The sequence below is a fragment of the Cebus imitator genome, unplaced genomic scaffold (assembly GCF_001604975.1).
Source record: "Cebus imitator isolate Cc_AM_T3 unplaced genomic scaffold, Cebus_imitator-1.0 Scaffold222, whole genome shotgun sequence".
Classification (NCBI taxonomy): Eukaryota; Metazoa; Chordata; class Mammalia; order Primates; family Cebidae; genus Cebus; species Cebus imitator.
In genome coordinates, this window is record NW_016107537.1 from 1,759,121 (window position 1) to 1,773,484 (window position 14,364).

General features: G+C 45.0%; 1 protein-coding gene across 2 annotated transcripts in view; it reads right to left on the reverse strand.

Annotated features, from left to right (window-relative positions):
* Nucleotides 1–5,957, reverse strand: part of TMEM87B (transmembrane protein 87B) — a 68,180-nt gene extending 62,223 nt beyond the window's left edge. The window contains exons 1-2 of one of the 2 annotated variants that reach the window (XM_017549827.2): nt 5,312–5,957; nt 1,475–1,535 (exon numbers count right to left, since the gene is read on the reverse strand). In XM_017549827.2, the coding sequence (XP_017405316.1) occupies nt 1,475–1,535; nt 5,312–5,476 (226 nt within the window). In that variant the 5' untranslated portion in view covers nt 5,477–5,957. The remainder of the gene's footprint in view (nt 1–1,474; nt 1,536–5,311) is intronic. The other variant, XM_017549826.2, reaches the window with a different exon arrangement.
* Between the last annotated feature and the right edge of the window lie 8,407 nt (nt 5,958–14,364).

A 14,364-nucleotide genomic window follows, 5' to 3' on the forward strand; every position in this document is an offset into this window, starting at 1 on the left:
TGTTGACCAGGATGGTCTCGATCTCTTGACCTCGTGATCCACCCGCCTCGGCCTCCCAAAGTGCTGGGATTACAGGCTTGAGCCACCGCGCCCAGCCCTAGATCTTGGGCATTTGTAATGACTTTTAAAAATCAAATGCTGTGTTTCAGTGGCTGACATTACTTTTTTTTCCCCATATAACTTTTTGTCAGCACCAGACTGAGGTTCTTTTCAATCGTCTTTGTCTAGACTTTGAGACATGAATTCATTAAATAAACAGATACCAAATTTTTTTTCTCACCCACTTTGGACTTCACTTTCCTCTTATCAAGCTCTTATCACCACTGATGATCTATATTACGGAGCTGCTCAAAACCACCTCTGCTTTCTAGCTGCTAGCTAGCCTGACTGCATAAAAGGCAGAATTGCCCCCAACAAATGAGCGGAGCATGATCTGTTGTGTGAAAGAGGAAAGAGGCATAGCTTTGGATCCTGTGGAAGTCAGTTTGCTCTACCCAGCAAAAAACTGCTCTTTATCCTGAGACTTTAACTCTGGCAACCAACTTTCCTGGTTAGGTTACCAGAAACAGTAAGAGGGATTAGGCCACAGTGAATATGATCCAATATAAACCCAGTGGAACTCTTGAAAAACCTTGGTAGTTCTTGTACATCGGTATTCACACAGAAAAGACAGTCCCTACCTAATGAATATTTTAATTTTTATAAACCTTAAAACTCTAATTAAAATGTTGGTGTCCAGCAATTTTTACTTCTTACAGTAATAAGAAGGATATGTACATTTTGAAAATTTTCAAGGCCATAAAGGGTTTATCACAATCGTGACATTCATATACCCATTAAGCAATTTATCTAGTTTTAAAAATCTGAGACTCAAAGTCAAATTTCACAAAAACCAAATACTTTTTTGCTTGTCTATTAGACATTAATTATAATTTTTATAAAATGATTCATATTATATTTTCTGAAAGAGGTTCAGAAAAATCCATTCTTGTGGTCTGGGCACAGTGGCTCATGCCTGTAATCCCAACACTTTGGGAGGCTGAGGTGGGTGGATCACCTGGGGTCAGGAGTTCAATGCCAGCCCAGTCAACATAGTAAAACCCTGTCTCTACTAAAAATACAGTAATTAGCCAGGCATGGTGGTAGGCACCTATAATCCCAGTTCTCAGGAGGCTGAGATGGGAGAATCGCTTGAACTCAGAAGTCGGAGGTTGCAGTGAGCCAAGACTGTGCCATTGCACTCCAACCTGGGTGACAGAGACTCTACCTTAAAAAAAAAAAAAAAAAAAAAAGAAAAAGAAAAATGCATTCCTGTAAATAACCAAGTCCTGACTGAAACAAAACAAAACCTTAAAATGTCAGAACCACTTAAAAACAAAACATTTGCTTAGTTTATTATATATGTTATATTCGTTTACATTAATGCGTTTGTTTGTTTATATATATTAGTATTTTATTATCTTATTATACTTACCAGAAAACTTGATATCTGTAGAGCTAAACATAGTTTTCCTAAATATCAAAGGTCCTGATTTCTAAAATGAAAAACAAACATAAGATTTTGTTAAAAAGTTTCTTTCGTAACTGTTTAAGAGTAGTTGTACTCCACAACATATAGAGTTCTAATCCTTGCACTCCTCTCTCTGACCAGAATATTTTTTTTAAATGTAAATCTGATCAAATCACTCACTTGCTTAAAACCTTGTCATGGATGGGTACAGCGGCTCACACCTGTAATCCCAGCACTTTGGGAGGCCAAGGCAGGCAGATCATGAAGTCAGGAGATCAAGACCATCCTGGCCAACATGGTGAAACCCCATCTCTGCTAAAAATACAAAAAATTAGCCAGGCATGGTGGCGTGTGCCTGGAGTTCCAGCTACACCTTGAAAGGCTGAGGAAAGAGAATTGCTTGAACCTGGGAGGCAGAGGCTACAGTGAGCCGACTGCACCACTGCACTCCAGCCTGGGCGACAGAGCAAGGCTCTGTCTCAAAAACAAAACAACAAAACAAAACAAAAAACCTTGTCACGATTCTACTTCCTGCAGTTACTATGAGGATCAGGAGGGCTCCTGCCTCTAGCAGACTCAGCCAGGGCCAGTGACATATAAGAAGTAAAAGATGCTCCCATTTCAGGGTTAGTGCTGTTCAGACATGACATGAACTATCTGCATTTGCATGCTGCTTTCTTGGTGTCAATTTGAACATACGTTTGATAAAGAACTGTCCCCTTCTCCCAGCTCCAAGTTGTTATGGTTTACCAATGCAATTACAACAGACCAAAATTATTTTTGTAGCCTATAGAACCCTGAATAATCAAGGCCTGCCCACCTCTCTAGCAACTTTCCAGTTCCTGAAAAGTATGATATTCTTTCATGCCCTCAGGATTAGTGGTCACCCTGAAAATTTTACTTAAAAATCCTTCCTTTCACTCTTTGTTCATCTAGTTGGCTCCTTCTTACCCTTCAAAGCCCAGCTCAAAAGTCCGTTCTGCAGGAATTCTTCCACTGTGGTTCATATCAGGCCAGGCCCTCCCTTATATAATCTCTAGCACCCTTTCTTCTTTATAACCTTTCCACAACTAAAATCAAATAATTGATTAGTTATTTACTGTCTTCTCGCCTCAAGAATAAATGTCCTGCAGTTAGAAATTGTGTCAAATGTGTAAGTGATTAGAACTTTTAAAAAAAGGCCAGGCACAGTGGCTTACGCTTGTAATCCCAGCACTTTGGGAGGCTGACGTGGGCGGATCACAAGGTCAGGAGTTCAACACCAGCCTGGCCAACACAGTGAAACCCCGTGTCTACTAAAAATACAAAAATTAGCTGGGCATAATGTCAGATGCCTGTAATTCCACCTATTCAGGAGGCTGAGGCAGGAGAATGGCTTGAAGCCGGGAGGTGGAGGTTGCAGTGAGCCGAGATCGTGCCACTGCACTCCAGCCTGGGCAACAGAGCTAGACTCCATCTCAAAGAAAAAAAGAAAGAAAGAAAGAAAAGAAAGAAAGAAAGAAAAGAAAAGAAAGAAAGAAAGAAAGAAAGAAAGAAAGAAAGAAAGAAAGAAAGAAACCACTGATAGGACAAGTGGTCCTACCCTCTTCCCCCTCCCCAACACAGTTTCAACAATAATAACAATAAAATTCCGAACTTGGATCCCTCCTTTGAGCTCCAGATCCACATACCCAACTGCCTAAAGGACATGTTCACTGGGGGTTGTCTGACAGACACACCTGTTTGGGTTTTTTTGTATGTTTTTTTTCAGACAGAGTCTCACTCTGTCACCCAGGCTGGAGTACAGTGGTGTGATCTTGGCTTACAACATCCTCTGCTACCCGGGCTCAAGTGATTCTCTTGCCTCAGCCTCCCAAGTAGCTGGGATTACAGGCGCCTGCCACAGTGCCTGGCTAAATTTTGTATTTTTAGTAGAGACAGGGTTTTGCCATCTTGGTCAGGCTGGTCTCGAACTACTGACCTTGTGATCCACCCACCTCAGCCTCCCAAAGGACACATCTGTCTTAAACCAGACACAGTTCTCTCTGCTCACCAACTTTTCCTACACTGTCCACCTTGGTTGGAGGTGGTACCATCTACAGTCACCCAAGCCATGGCTCCTTCCAGTTCCCCACTTCCATAGCCCAATCCCCAGGCATGCCTACTTTATCTCACAAACATTCATCAAATTTAGTTCTTCCTCTCCATCCCTGTCACCATTGCCCTAATTTAGGTCCTCTGCATTGCCTGCCTAATTTCTGCAATAGCTTAACTGGTATCTCTACTTCCAGATCTGATCCTGTAATTCATCTTTAGATGAATTACACAAATGATAGAAAGCCCCACTTTCCTTTTCTGTTTCTGACAACTTGAAATGAGGAAAACAGTAAGTCCACTCTTGGGACAGAAGGGCTTTTAGACTTCTAGTGGCCCAGGGTCACATAACAGTAAAATTAGACTAAAGGTCACACAGAACTCAAAGAGCAAACTTCTCTTTCTCATGCAGGAAGAAGTACACTTGGCAAAGATCTTTACAGATATGTTCAAGTAATCTAACAATATGCATGCAGCTGATTCACTTCCAATATAGCTACACTGACTATTCACTACAGTAGCAGCAGGAAACCATGAGAGTAGTTCACCGAGTTTTGCTTTTTCCCCGTTCAGAGAAATTAAATAATGGAGATGTGCAGACTATATAGCTGGCGCACAAAATAAATCACCAACCTGGAAGACTCCTGGAGGAAATGGCTGCACTAAGTCTTAAAGATCCAGAAAGATACTCAAGAGTGTTCCTATGAGTAGCTTTTGTGTTGTGGGAAGCATCTGTAGTCTTTGGAACTACTTTCTTTTTCTGGTTAAGGGAACCAAAATATAAGTCTCATCTTTAGAACTTGGACATTATTTCATATGTCCATGGAAAATACCCATCCCAAACATTGCCGGATGAGTCAGCTGACCCTAGAGAAGCAGGAAATAATGCCTCTTCCAGACTTCCTGTCTCTCTTTTGCAAGACTTTCCATAATTCTGCTCCTGCATCCCTCCCACATCATCTCCTCTAATTACTGGATGCCAAGTTTTCTAATAGCCTGCCTTGGAAAGAAGAGTTTCCACCTACTCATGCCTCCAGCTTCACCTTTCAGGCACTCCCTAATCACAAGTTTTGCCCCACCTACACACACACATACACACACCCACCCACACTCTTACAAACTCCCGGAACTGTGATAGGAGCTGTAGAGAAATTCAGGAACTCAGGAAGAGAGAAATAGAGGTAGGGTGACTACTGCACGTTTCCCCCTCATTTAAATTTTCTTCTTTTTTTAAAGAAGGACGCGGCAGACGCGCTTTCCAAGTTTATGCTGAAACTGATGCGCGGAAGTCCTCCCTCCGGCCTCAGGGATGTGGCCCACTGTGGCGGCATCCCGACAGGACGAGTCGAATCCCAAAGATGCTACTAGATGTGCCAAGAGATTTTGGGGTTAGGTCTGAATAAACAAGGACTTGATCCAGCCAAAACATGTCAGAGCAGACATTCCCTGGCGTCGGGAATGGTGACCCTCAGAAACAGTCCGAGCTCTGGGACGGGAGAGCCGTCCCATGCGCAATCCTGACTGCTCTTCCCCGCAGCCTAGGTCGGGCCGGAGGAGGGACTGCTCTCCGCTCCCGGCTCGTAACAGACGAAAGGTTCGGGGACGGTATTAGGGGACCAGGAGCAGGCCCGGCAGAGGCCAGGTGAACAAGCCCGGGGTCAAGTGAAGCCCCGTGAGGGCCCTGAGGGCCCGAGACGCGCCACGCCTCGGTCCCGACACTTCACTTACGTCGTTGACTGTCTCTAACCAGACCCCGAGCTCGGGAACTGCGCGCACAGCCGCCGGGGCCCAGCACAGGAGGCAGAGGGCGACGCGCAGCAGAGGGGCCCAGGAGGGAAGGCAGCGGCGGCGGCACGGCAGGAGCCCGGCCCCGGAGCTGCCGGAAGCGGCCATCTTGACCCAGAAGCCGCACCTGGTGCTCTGAGAAGCCTGCCACGCCCCGGCCCGCACCTGGTGCAGCTCCGCCCCAGGCAGGCTGGTCCGGATCTGGGACGCCGGGCTCAGACTCGGGTGTGGAGGAGGGACTGGGGCTTGGGCTTGGGCAGAGAGGCGCGGTGCAGGCCTGGGAAGCGGGGCCAGGGCCGGGAGGCAGGGCTCAGGATTGAGGGCTCAGGGCCCAGGACTCAGGGCTCAGGGCTCAGTGCCGGGCCTAGCGTGTAGCTCGAGGATGCGTGGAAGGTAGAGAAGGGAACCAGGATGTGGAGTTGGGACCGAGACGTGGAGGCGGGACTAAGGGACTGGCTTGGGCGTGGGGATAGAGGCGGAGCCGGAGCCTAGAAGGGAGGGCTGGCAGTCGGAGTGCGGAGGTGGGGCCGAGTAGGGAGGTGCCGCCCGAGTGTGGAGACCGGGCGGAACTCAGGAGTGTGAAGGCGGGGCAAAGCGGGGGAGGGATGCGGGGCTCGGGACCAGGCGGAGTGAGGGGACAGGGCGGGGATGTAGGCGGGTCTCGGGAGTGTGAAGGCGGGGAGGAAGGCGGGTCTCGGGAGTGTGAAGGCGGGAGGCGGGAGGCGGGAGGCGGGGCTCGAGAGTGTGGAAAGCAGGGCGGGACGGGAGGCGGGGCTCGGGACAAGGCTGGGTGTGGAGACAGGGCGGGGTTGGAGGCGGGCTCGAGAGTGTGGAGGCGGGGCGGAGTGGGAGGAGGGGCGGAGTGGGAGGCGGGGTCGAAACCAGGAGGAGTGTGGGGGGGACAGGGCGGGGTTGGAGGCGGGGCTCGGGTTGTGGAGGCGGGGCGGGAGGCCGGGTCGGAACCAGGTGGAGTGGGGAGACATAGCGGGGGCTGTAGGCGGAGCTCGGGGGTGTGGAGGCGGGGCGGGAGCCGGGGCGGGGCTTGGGACCAGGCCGGAGTGCGGAGATAGGGCGTAGCAGGAAGAAGCTGGGGGCCGGGCCAAGCGTGAAGGCGGGGCCGTGTAGGGGCGTGGCTTGGGACAGGGCCGGAGTATGGAGGCAAGACCGGACGGGGAGGCGGAGCCTGAGAGTAAAGGCGGGGCTGGTCAGGGAGTTGGGGTCGGAGCGGAGATGCGGAGTTGAGGACCAGGCGGTAGTGTGGAGACGGGGCCGGTCGGGGAGAAGCGCTTGGGGTTAGGCCGCCCCGAGGAGGGAAGGCTGGGAGAGGAAACAGGGCTTGAGGCAAGCCCTAGTACGGAGACGGGACTGGGCGGAGAGAGTCCTAAATGTGGAGGCGTGGCCTAAGTGGGGAGGCGGGGCCTGTCAGGGCGGGTCTTTAAATTCAGGGAGGCTGGGTGCTGTGGCTCACGCCTGTAATTCCAGCACTTTGGAAGGCCGAGGTTGGTGGATCACGAGGTCAGGAGTTCGAGACTAGCCTGGCCACGATGGTGAAACCCCGTCTCTACTAAAAATACAAAAAAATTAGCCAGTCGTAGTGGCGGACGACTGTAATCTCAACTACCTGGGAGGCTGAGGCAGGAGAATCGATTAAACCTGGGAGGCGGAAGTTGCAGTGAGCCGAGATCGCGCCACTGCACTCCAGGATGAGCGATAGAGCAAGACTGTCTCTAAATAAATAAATAAATATAAATTCAGGGAATGTGACAGCAAAGTGCTTTGAGGCCAAGGCCAACTGAACACAAGGCATTGTGTGGTGAAGTTTAATGTTGATAGAACAGTTAATACTTTTCAGAACAAATAGTTACCTGACTGCTTAAAGCTCAGAGGGGTCAGGGCTTGTATGTGTCTTATTGTGTACCTTGCCTTGCATTTTTGACTGTACGCTGAATACTTATTGTGCTGTCAAAGAGAATTAGTTAATTCATTATCAAATATAAATAATGTCCAGCAGGAGAATAGAATCTTGTGCTAATATTGTTATTAACATAGAATAAGATCAATCTATAGTCAAAGGCCTTGGCTGCTTTACCAGTCACCAGTAATTATTGAGGGCCTACTATATACTAGAGATCGCATATGCATCTTCCCAGCAAGCAACATAGTCTATTCTGTTTAGGTCGGAATAACCTTGCAACAGGACCACAGGGGAACATCCACCAGAAATTTACGATTTAAGTCAGGGACAGAAGGAGAGAACAATAGATGAGATTTGAGCTCTACAAGAAGAGTTACGGGCAAGTTACCTGTGGGAGTTAGGGGTAAGTCTGAAGTTGTTTTAGTTACAAGAGAACTGGAGGAATGGAAAGATATTCCAGATGACTGGATGTTGGTGTAAGATGGGAAGTGGCAAAGCTGGGAATATTTAAACAATACCAGAGCATACAGGCATTCCTAAATTAAGTTAGGCAGATGACACCTTTAGTGTAAGAACACTGGAGAGGCAATGATGTTTTTTAAGTAAGGATGAGGTGATCAGAAAAATCATGTTGGTTGTCAAATTGGGAAACAGGAGCATAGGAGAGCCAGGGTGACATTATTTTAAAAAATCAACTCCACCTTAAAACTAGCAAGGCACATTTCTTGCCAGTCACCACCCATGGTCATAAGACGTTTATAGCAGTTGGGCACACCTGTAATCCCAGCACTTTGGGAGGTCAAGGCAGGAGGATAATTTGAGCTCAGTTCACGACCAGCCTGGGCAACATGATGAAACCCTGTCTCTACACAAAATACAAAAATTAGCCAGGTGTGGTATCGTGCCTGTGTTCCTGGCTACTCAAAGAAGGTGAAGTGGGAGGATCCCTTGAGCCTGGGAGATGGAATTTGCAGTGAGCCCTGCACTCCAGCCTGGGTGACAGAGCCAGAGCCTGTCACACACACACACACACACACACACACACACACACACATGCAAACAAAGAGAGAGAGAAAGAGATGATATGATTCACTGAAAAGAAACAGCATCGCTTCTATGGTATTCCTGCCAAAAATGCATGCCCAAAATGCAAAAATGCATCTAATCAAGGTATTCAAGTAAATGTGGAAAAGATTCACATACCTAAATCTAATCACAAGGAAACATTAGACAAACCAAATTGAGAGACATTCTACAAAGTAACTAGCTGGTATACTTTAAAAAAAAAAAATGTCAGAGTCATGAAACAGTTGAGGAACAGTTACAGGTTAAAGGAGACCCAAGGATCATGATAACTAAATGTGATATATGAGCCTAACAATCTGGAGCCTGTACCAGAAGAATTGTTTTTTGCTATAAAAATTCTTTAGACAATTGGTGAAATTTGAACAAGGACTGCAAATAAGAAAATGGTATTGTACCAATGTGAATTTTCTGAATGTGAAAACAGTACCGTTATCACACTAAGAGAATGTCCTTTTTCTAGAGGAAAGCACACTGAAGTATTTAAAGGTAAATGGGCAGCACATCTGAACTTATTCTTCTATGGTTACAAAAAACTCTTTATATATTATATATATAACCTTTATATATATGTATATATATAACATGTATACCATCTCTATTTATCTGTTTACCTGTCTATCTTTCAAGATAATCTAATAAAGCCAATTTGAATGAAGAGTATACTGGAGTTCTTTGTATTCCTTTAACTTTTCTTTGAGTCTGAAATCATTTCAGAAGAAAAACTTCCAAAACTAAGAAAGAAGTGGGTAATCACTCTGTGGTTCTCCCTGTATATATGTTAATAAAATTTGTATGCCTTTCTAAGAAGAAGAAAGGAGGAGTAGAAGAAGGAAGGAAGAAGGAGAGGAGTATCTCACACCTCTCAAATCCCCTACAGGGATCTAACTGTGTTCTACACAGCAGATGGAAAATTTATGATCACTTGCTAAAAATAGATTGAAAATAGACTAATGGCCAGAATGCTTTACTCATTCTTTTTTGAGTCTTATAGGATTTAGAAAAAAAAAAAAAAAAAACAACCCAGCTACTGTATAATTTTTTATTTATAAAATTAAATCTTGGGGCAAACAAAAATTGTCCGAAGAATAAATAAGGAAAGATTTGTCAATAGTTGACTGTAAGGTAGAACTGAAAGATCCCCATCGATAGACCAACACTTCCTCTAGTAGAATTTATTGCAGTTGATATAAAACTGAGTCATAGTTCAGAGGTTACTGTGCAGGGAAATGAAAAGGCATTTGAGAACATGAAGTATGGTGAGATCCTGAATTCAATGCTATTAATGAGAGACTTTGGGGTATGGTTAACAACAAAAATGAATAGATGCTATTTTTTTTTTTGAGACAGAGTCTCACTCTGTTGCCCAGGCTGTAGTGCAATGGTGTGGTCTTGGCTTACTGCAACCTCTGCCTCCCAGGTTCAAGCAGTTCTGCCTCAGCCTCCCAAGTAGCCGGGATTACAGGCGCCTGCCGCCACACCCCGCTAATTTTTGTATTTTTAGTAGAGATGGGATTTCATCATGTTGGCCAGGCTGTTCTCGAACTCCTGACCTTGTGATTCACCTGCCTCGGCCTCCCAAAGTGCTGGGATTACAGGCATGAGCCACCGCACCTGGCCTGAATGGATGCTATTTTTGCATAAAAAGCTGTACACTTGATTTATTGCTTTTACTTAAAATATTGGATTATATGAGAAATTTTGAGACATTATCATATAAAGCACCTTTTCCACATACTTCCATTTGCCTTCATTTAACTTTTATTTTCCTAAATCAAAACTGATTTTAGTTTTCAGTTGAGACTTATGGATATGTAAACATAAAGGTTGTTTTTCTGATATTTCTTCTTCACATGCAACTTATATATTACATAAATATTAATACTTTTTCTATTTTGTTGAATTTTTATTGTTTACTAATACTGCTACAGAACACTTGTTATGTAACCATTAAAATTCAAGAGCACTAAGAGATGGATAAATTGTTTCTACAGCAGTAGCCAATTTTCACCAGTAGGTGACACTAGCAGATTGATGATTTTTTTTTTTCTTGAGCTGGAGTTTCGCTCTTCTTGCCCAGACAGGGGTTTCTCCATGTTTGTCAGACTGGTCTTGAGCTCCCGATCTCAGGTGATTCGCCTGCCTCAGCCTCCCAAAGTGCTAGGATTACAGGTGTGAGCCACCTTGCCCAGCAGATTTTTTTCTATTTATTATAACCAAGTTTCCAAGGAAGATTAGAACTCACAGCATTCAGTTAAGCAAATCAAGCAGCATTTGGTATCTCCTACATCCAAGGAACTGCCTAGATAAGAAGATCTACAAAAAGTAGTCTCTGCCTTCACCAGAGGGGATGTCCCTGTAAACAGCACAGTGGGAAAGTCCTTAAGTGTGGATATGAGGAGTGTTTTAGGGGAGATGTGGTTACTTTTTTCAAAAAAGGCCTTATCTTTTAGAGATTTCTTTCATTTGGATTTTCTGGGAAGTAGATCCCGAAATAAGTATTTGAGTGGCAGTAGTTGATTTGGAAGGTAGAATAAATACCAGTAGGAGAGTATTACGGGTTGAACTCTGTCCTTTCCACCTCCAAGATTCCTATGTTGGAGTCCTAACCTCCAGTACCTCAAAATCTGTCTGTATTTAGAGACAAGGCCTTTAAAGAGGTAATTACAGTAAAATGAGGTCATTAGGGTAGGGCCTAATCCAATGTGACTGGCATCCTTAAAAGAAGAGGAGATTAGGACACAGCAATATGCAGAGGGGATGGCCATGTAAAGATATAGGGAGAAAACAGCCATCTACAAGCCCAGGAGAGAGAAAACCAACCTACTGACACCTTGATCTAGGACTTCTGGCCTCCAGAACTGTGTGAAAATATATTTCTGCTGCCTAAACCAGTTTTGATTTTATAAATAAAAATTGTCTTCTGGGACTTTGTTTTGGCAGCACTAGCAAACCAATCCAAGGAAAGAGACAATGTGACAGAGAAAGGAATGCAGACATAAAGGGGACATTATCAAGTCAGCCACCATTGTAGGCGAATGGAACGCAATCCCACAGAGAAACTTAGGAAAGGTGTGAGACAAATGCCATAGAGTTATCTCATGCAAGGGTGAGGGAGCTGGGATGTGGAGGGCTACGCTGGGGAGAGCACCAATCACACTGGCGCTTCCGCCCCACTATGCGCAGGGCAGGGTGGCTTTTCTGAAATTTAAGGAAGGCCTTCAAGCAGAAAGATGCAGATCATGACAGCTAGAAGTCAGCTCAGGCACACCGGAATGAAACAGCAGGATAGACACAGGTAGAGGACTGGCAGGGACCCTTGCAGAAACTCACCCTGAAATATTTACAGATTAACTTATATGTTGTCTGGAATTTGCTTCAAAAATGCCATAGGGAGGCTGGGTGAAGTGGCTCACGCCTGTAATCCCAACACTTTGGGAGGCCGAGGCAGGCAGATCGCTTGAGGTCAGGAATTCAAGATCACCCTGGCCAACATGGGGAAACTCTGTCTCTACTAAAAATACAAAAATTAGCCAGGTGTGGTGTGGTGGCATGCGTTGTAATCCCAGCTACTCAGAAGACTAAGGCAGGAGAACTGCTTGCACCCGCAAGGCAGAGGTTGCAGTGAGCCAAGATCGTGCCACTGCACTCCAGCCTGAGCGACAGAATGAGACTCCATTTCAAAAAAAGAAAACAAAACCAAAAAAAAAAGCAAGAGGGAGAGAAGTGAGTGGGGGCACAGATAAAACAAGATTGGGCCTGATTTGGTCACGTTTTAAAGCCTAGAGATGAAGACATAGGCAGTCACACAACTATTCTGCCCACTTATATAAGTACATTCAAGACTTCTGCTAGATGTAGGGACCAAATTTACCCTTCTGCCTAAAACAATAACACAAAACCAGACCAAAGAGATTAAATAACAGTTCTCAAGACACCAGACATCAGGCAATGAAAGACAGTTACCCCTGAGTGAAGGAAAAAAAAAAGTCGAGTCCTTTGATTGCCTCAGCTTACTGGCTTCAGAGACTGTTGAGGCCACAGCATGGGGAAGAATAACTCTAGCAGAGCCTGGCAGATTCCCTCAGTTGAGAAGACAAGGCCGGGCGCGGTGGCTCAGGCCTGTAATCCAAGCACTTTGGAGGCCAAGGCAGGCGGATCACCTGAGGTTGGGGGTTCAAGACCAGCCTGACCAACATGGTGAAACCCAGTCTTTAAAAAAAAAAAAAAAAAAAAAAGAGAAGACAAAGCTGGGAGTTGTGTGAGCAAAGCAGCAAGGGTTTGCAAGACAATATATATGGAGAGGTGAGAGTGGTGCAGAGAGAGTTCCTGAGATCTGCAAAAGGTTCCCCTTAAATCTTCAGCAGAGGAATTATCAGCCACTGTATCTGAAGAAACTGCATGAAGTAGAGGAAAAAGTCAGCAAAAAAATAAGAAGAAATAATATCACAAAGGGCTGGGAAAATGGCCTGTTCTCATCAGCTTGAATAGAAAACTTCCTAATTCACTGGGCATTGGGTAGAATACTCAGAAAGGTCTTGCCTCAACAGTACAGAGTAATTAGTTTTAAACTAAACAGGGCTTGAGTCTCTTTTTAGTTTTTCACCTCCCTGCCAGATGAGTCTTAACAAACAAATCTCTAAAGCAAAACTCAAATGAACCAGTTTCCAAGTAAATTAATTATGCCCTAGAACAAAGCCCAAGAATATTTATAGGAGAACAAAAATCTCTAACACTCAACAAGGTAAAATCGTAATGTCTGGCATCCAATTGGAGATTACTAGGTGTGCAAAGAATCAGGATACTATGAGACATAAGGAGGAGAAAAGCAATCAGTTGAAACAGACCAAAACTGACACATATGTTAGAATGATCAAGAAAGTCATTAAAAATTATAACTGTATTCCATATGTTTAAAAATTAAGTAAAAATATGAAAAGTAGAAAAAAGATGAAATCTAAATTTCTTTTCTTTTCTTTTTGAGACAGAGTTTTGTTCTTGTTGCCCAGGCTGGAGTGCAATGGTATGATCTCGGCTCACTGCAACGTCTGCCTCCTGGTCTCAAGCAATTCTCTTGTCTCTACCTCCTGGGTAGCTGGGATTACAGAAGCCTGTCACTACGGCTGGCTAAGTTTTGGTATTTTTAGTAGAGATGGGGTTTCCCCATGTTGGTCAGGCTGGTCTCGAACTCCAGACCTCAGGTGATCTGCCTGCCTTGGCCTCCCAAAGCACTGGGATTACAGGCATGAGCCACTGTACCCAGCCTTTTTTTTTTTTTTTTTTTTTTTTTTTTTTGTGAGACAGAGTCTCGCTATGTCACCCAGGCTGGAGTGCAGTGGCACAATCTTGGCTCACTGTAACCTCTACCTCCCAAGTTCAAGCGATTCTCCTGCCTCAGCCTCCTGAGTAGCTGGGACTACAGGTGCATCCTACCACGCCTGGCTAATTTTTTTGTGTTTTTAGTAGAGACAGGTTTTAACTGTGTTAGCCAGGATAGCTTCCATCTCCTGATCTCATGATCCGCCCACCTTGGCCTCCCAAAGTGCTGGGATTACAGACATGAGCCACCATGCCTGGCCCCAAATTTCTGAAGATGAAAAATGCAATGCTTGAAATAAATATACTGAATAGGCTTAATATAGCAGACTGTCTACTGCAGAAGATAAGATTAATGAAACTAAAGACATAAGGATAGAAAATAACCAAAATCTTGGGGAAAAACTTAAAAAATTAGCAGACTAAGCCTGGACGTGGTGGCTCACGCCTGTAATCCAAGCACTTTGGAGGCCAAGGCGGGCGGATCACCTGAGGTCGGGAGTTCAAGACCAGCCTGACCAACATGGTGAAACCCCGTCTTAAAAAAAGAAAGAAAGTAAAACAAATTAGGTAAATCACAGCACCTACACTATCAGTTACCTACCACTTAAAATGCTGTACCTCAAAGAAGGAACCTGGAAGCATGTAGACAATGCAATGAAATGCAGATTCTTTTCTACTT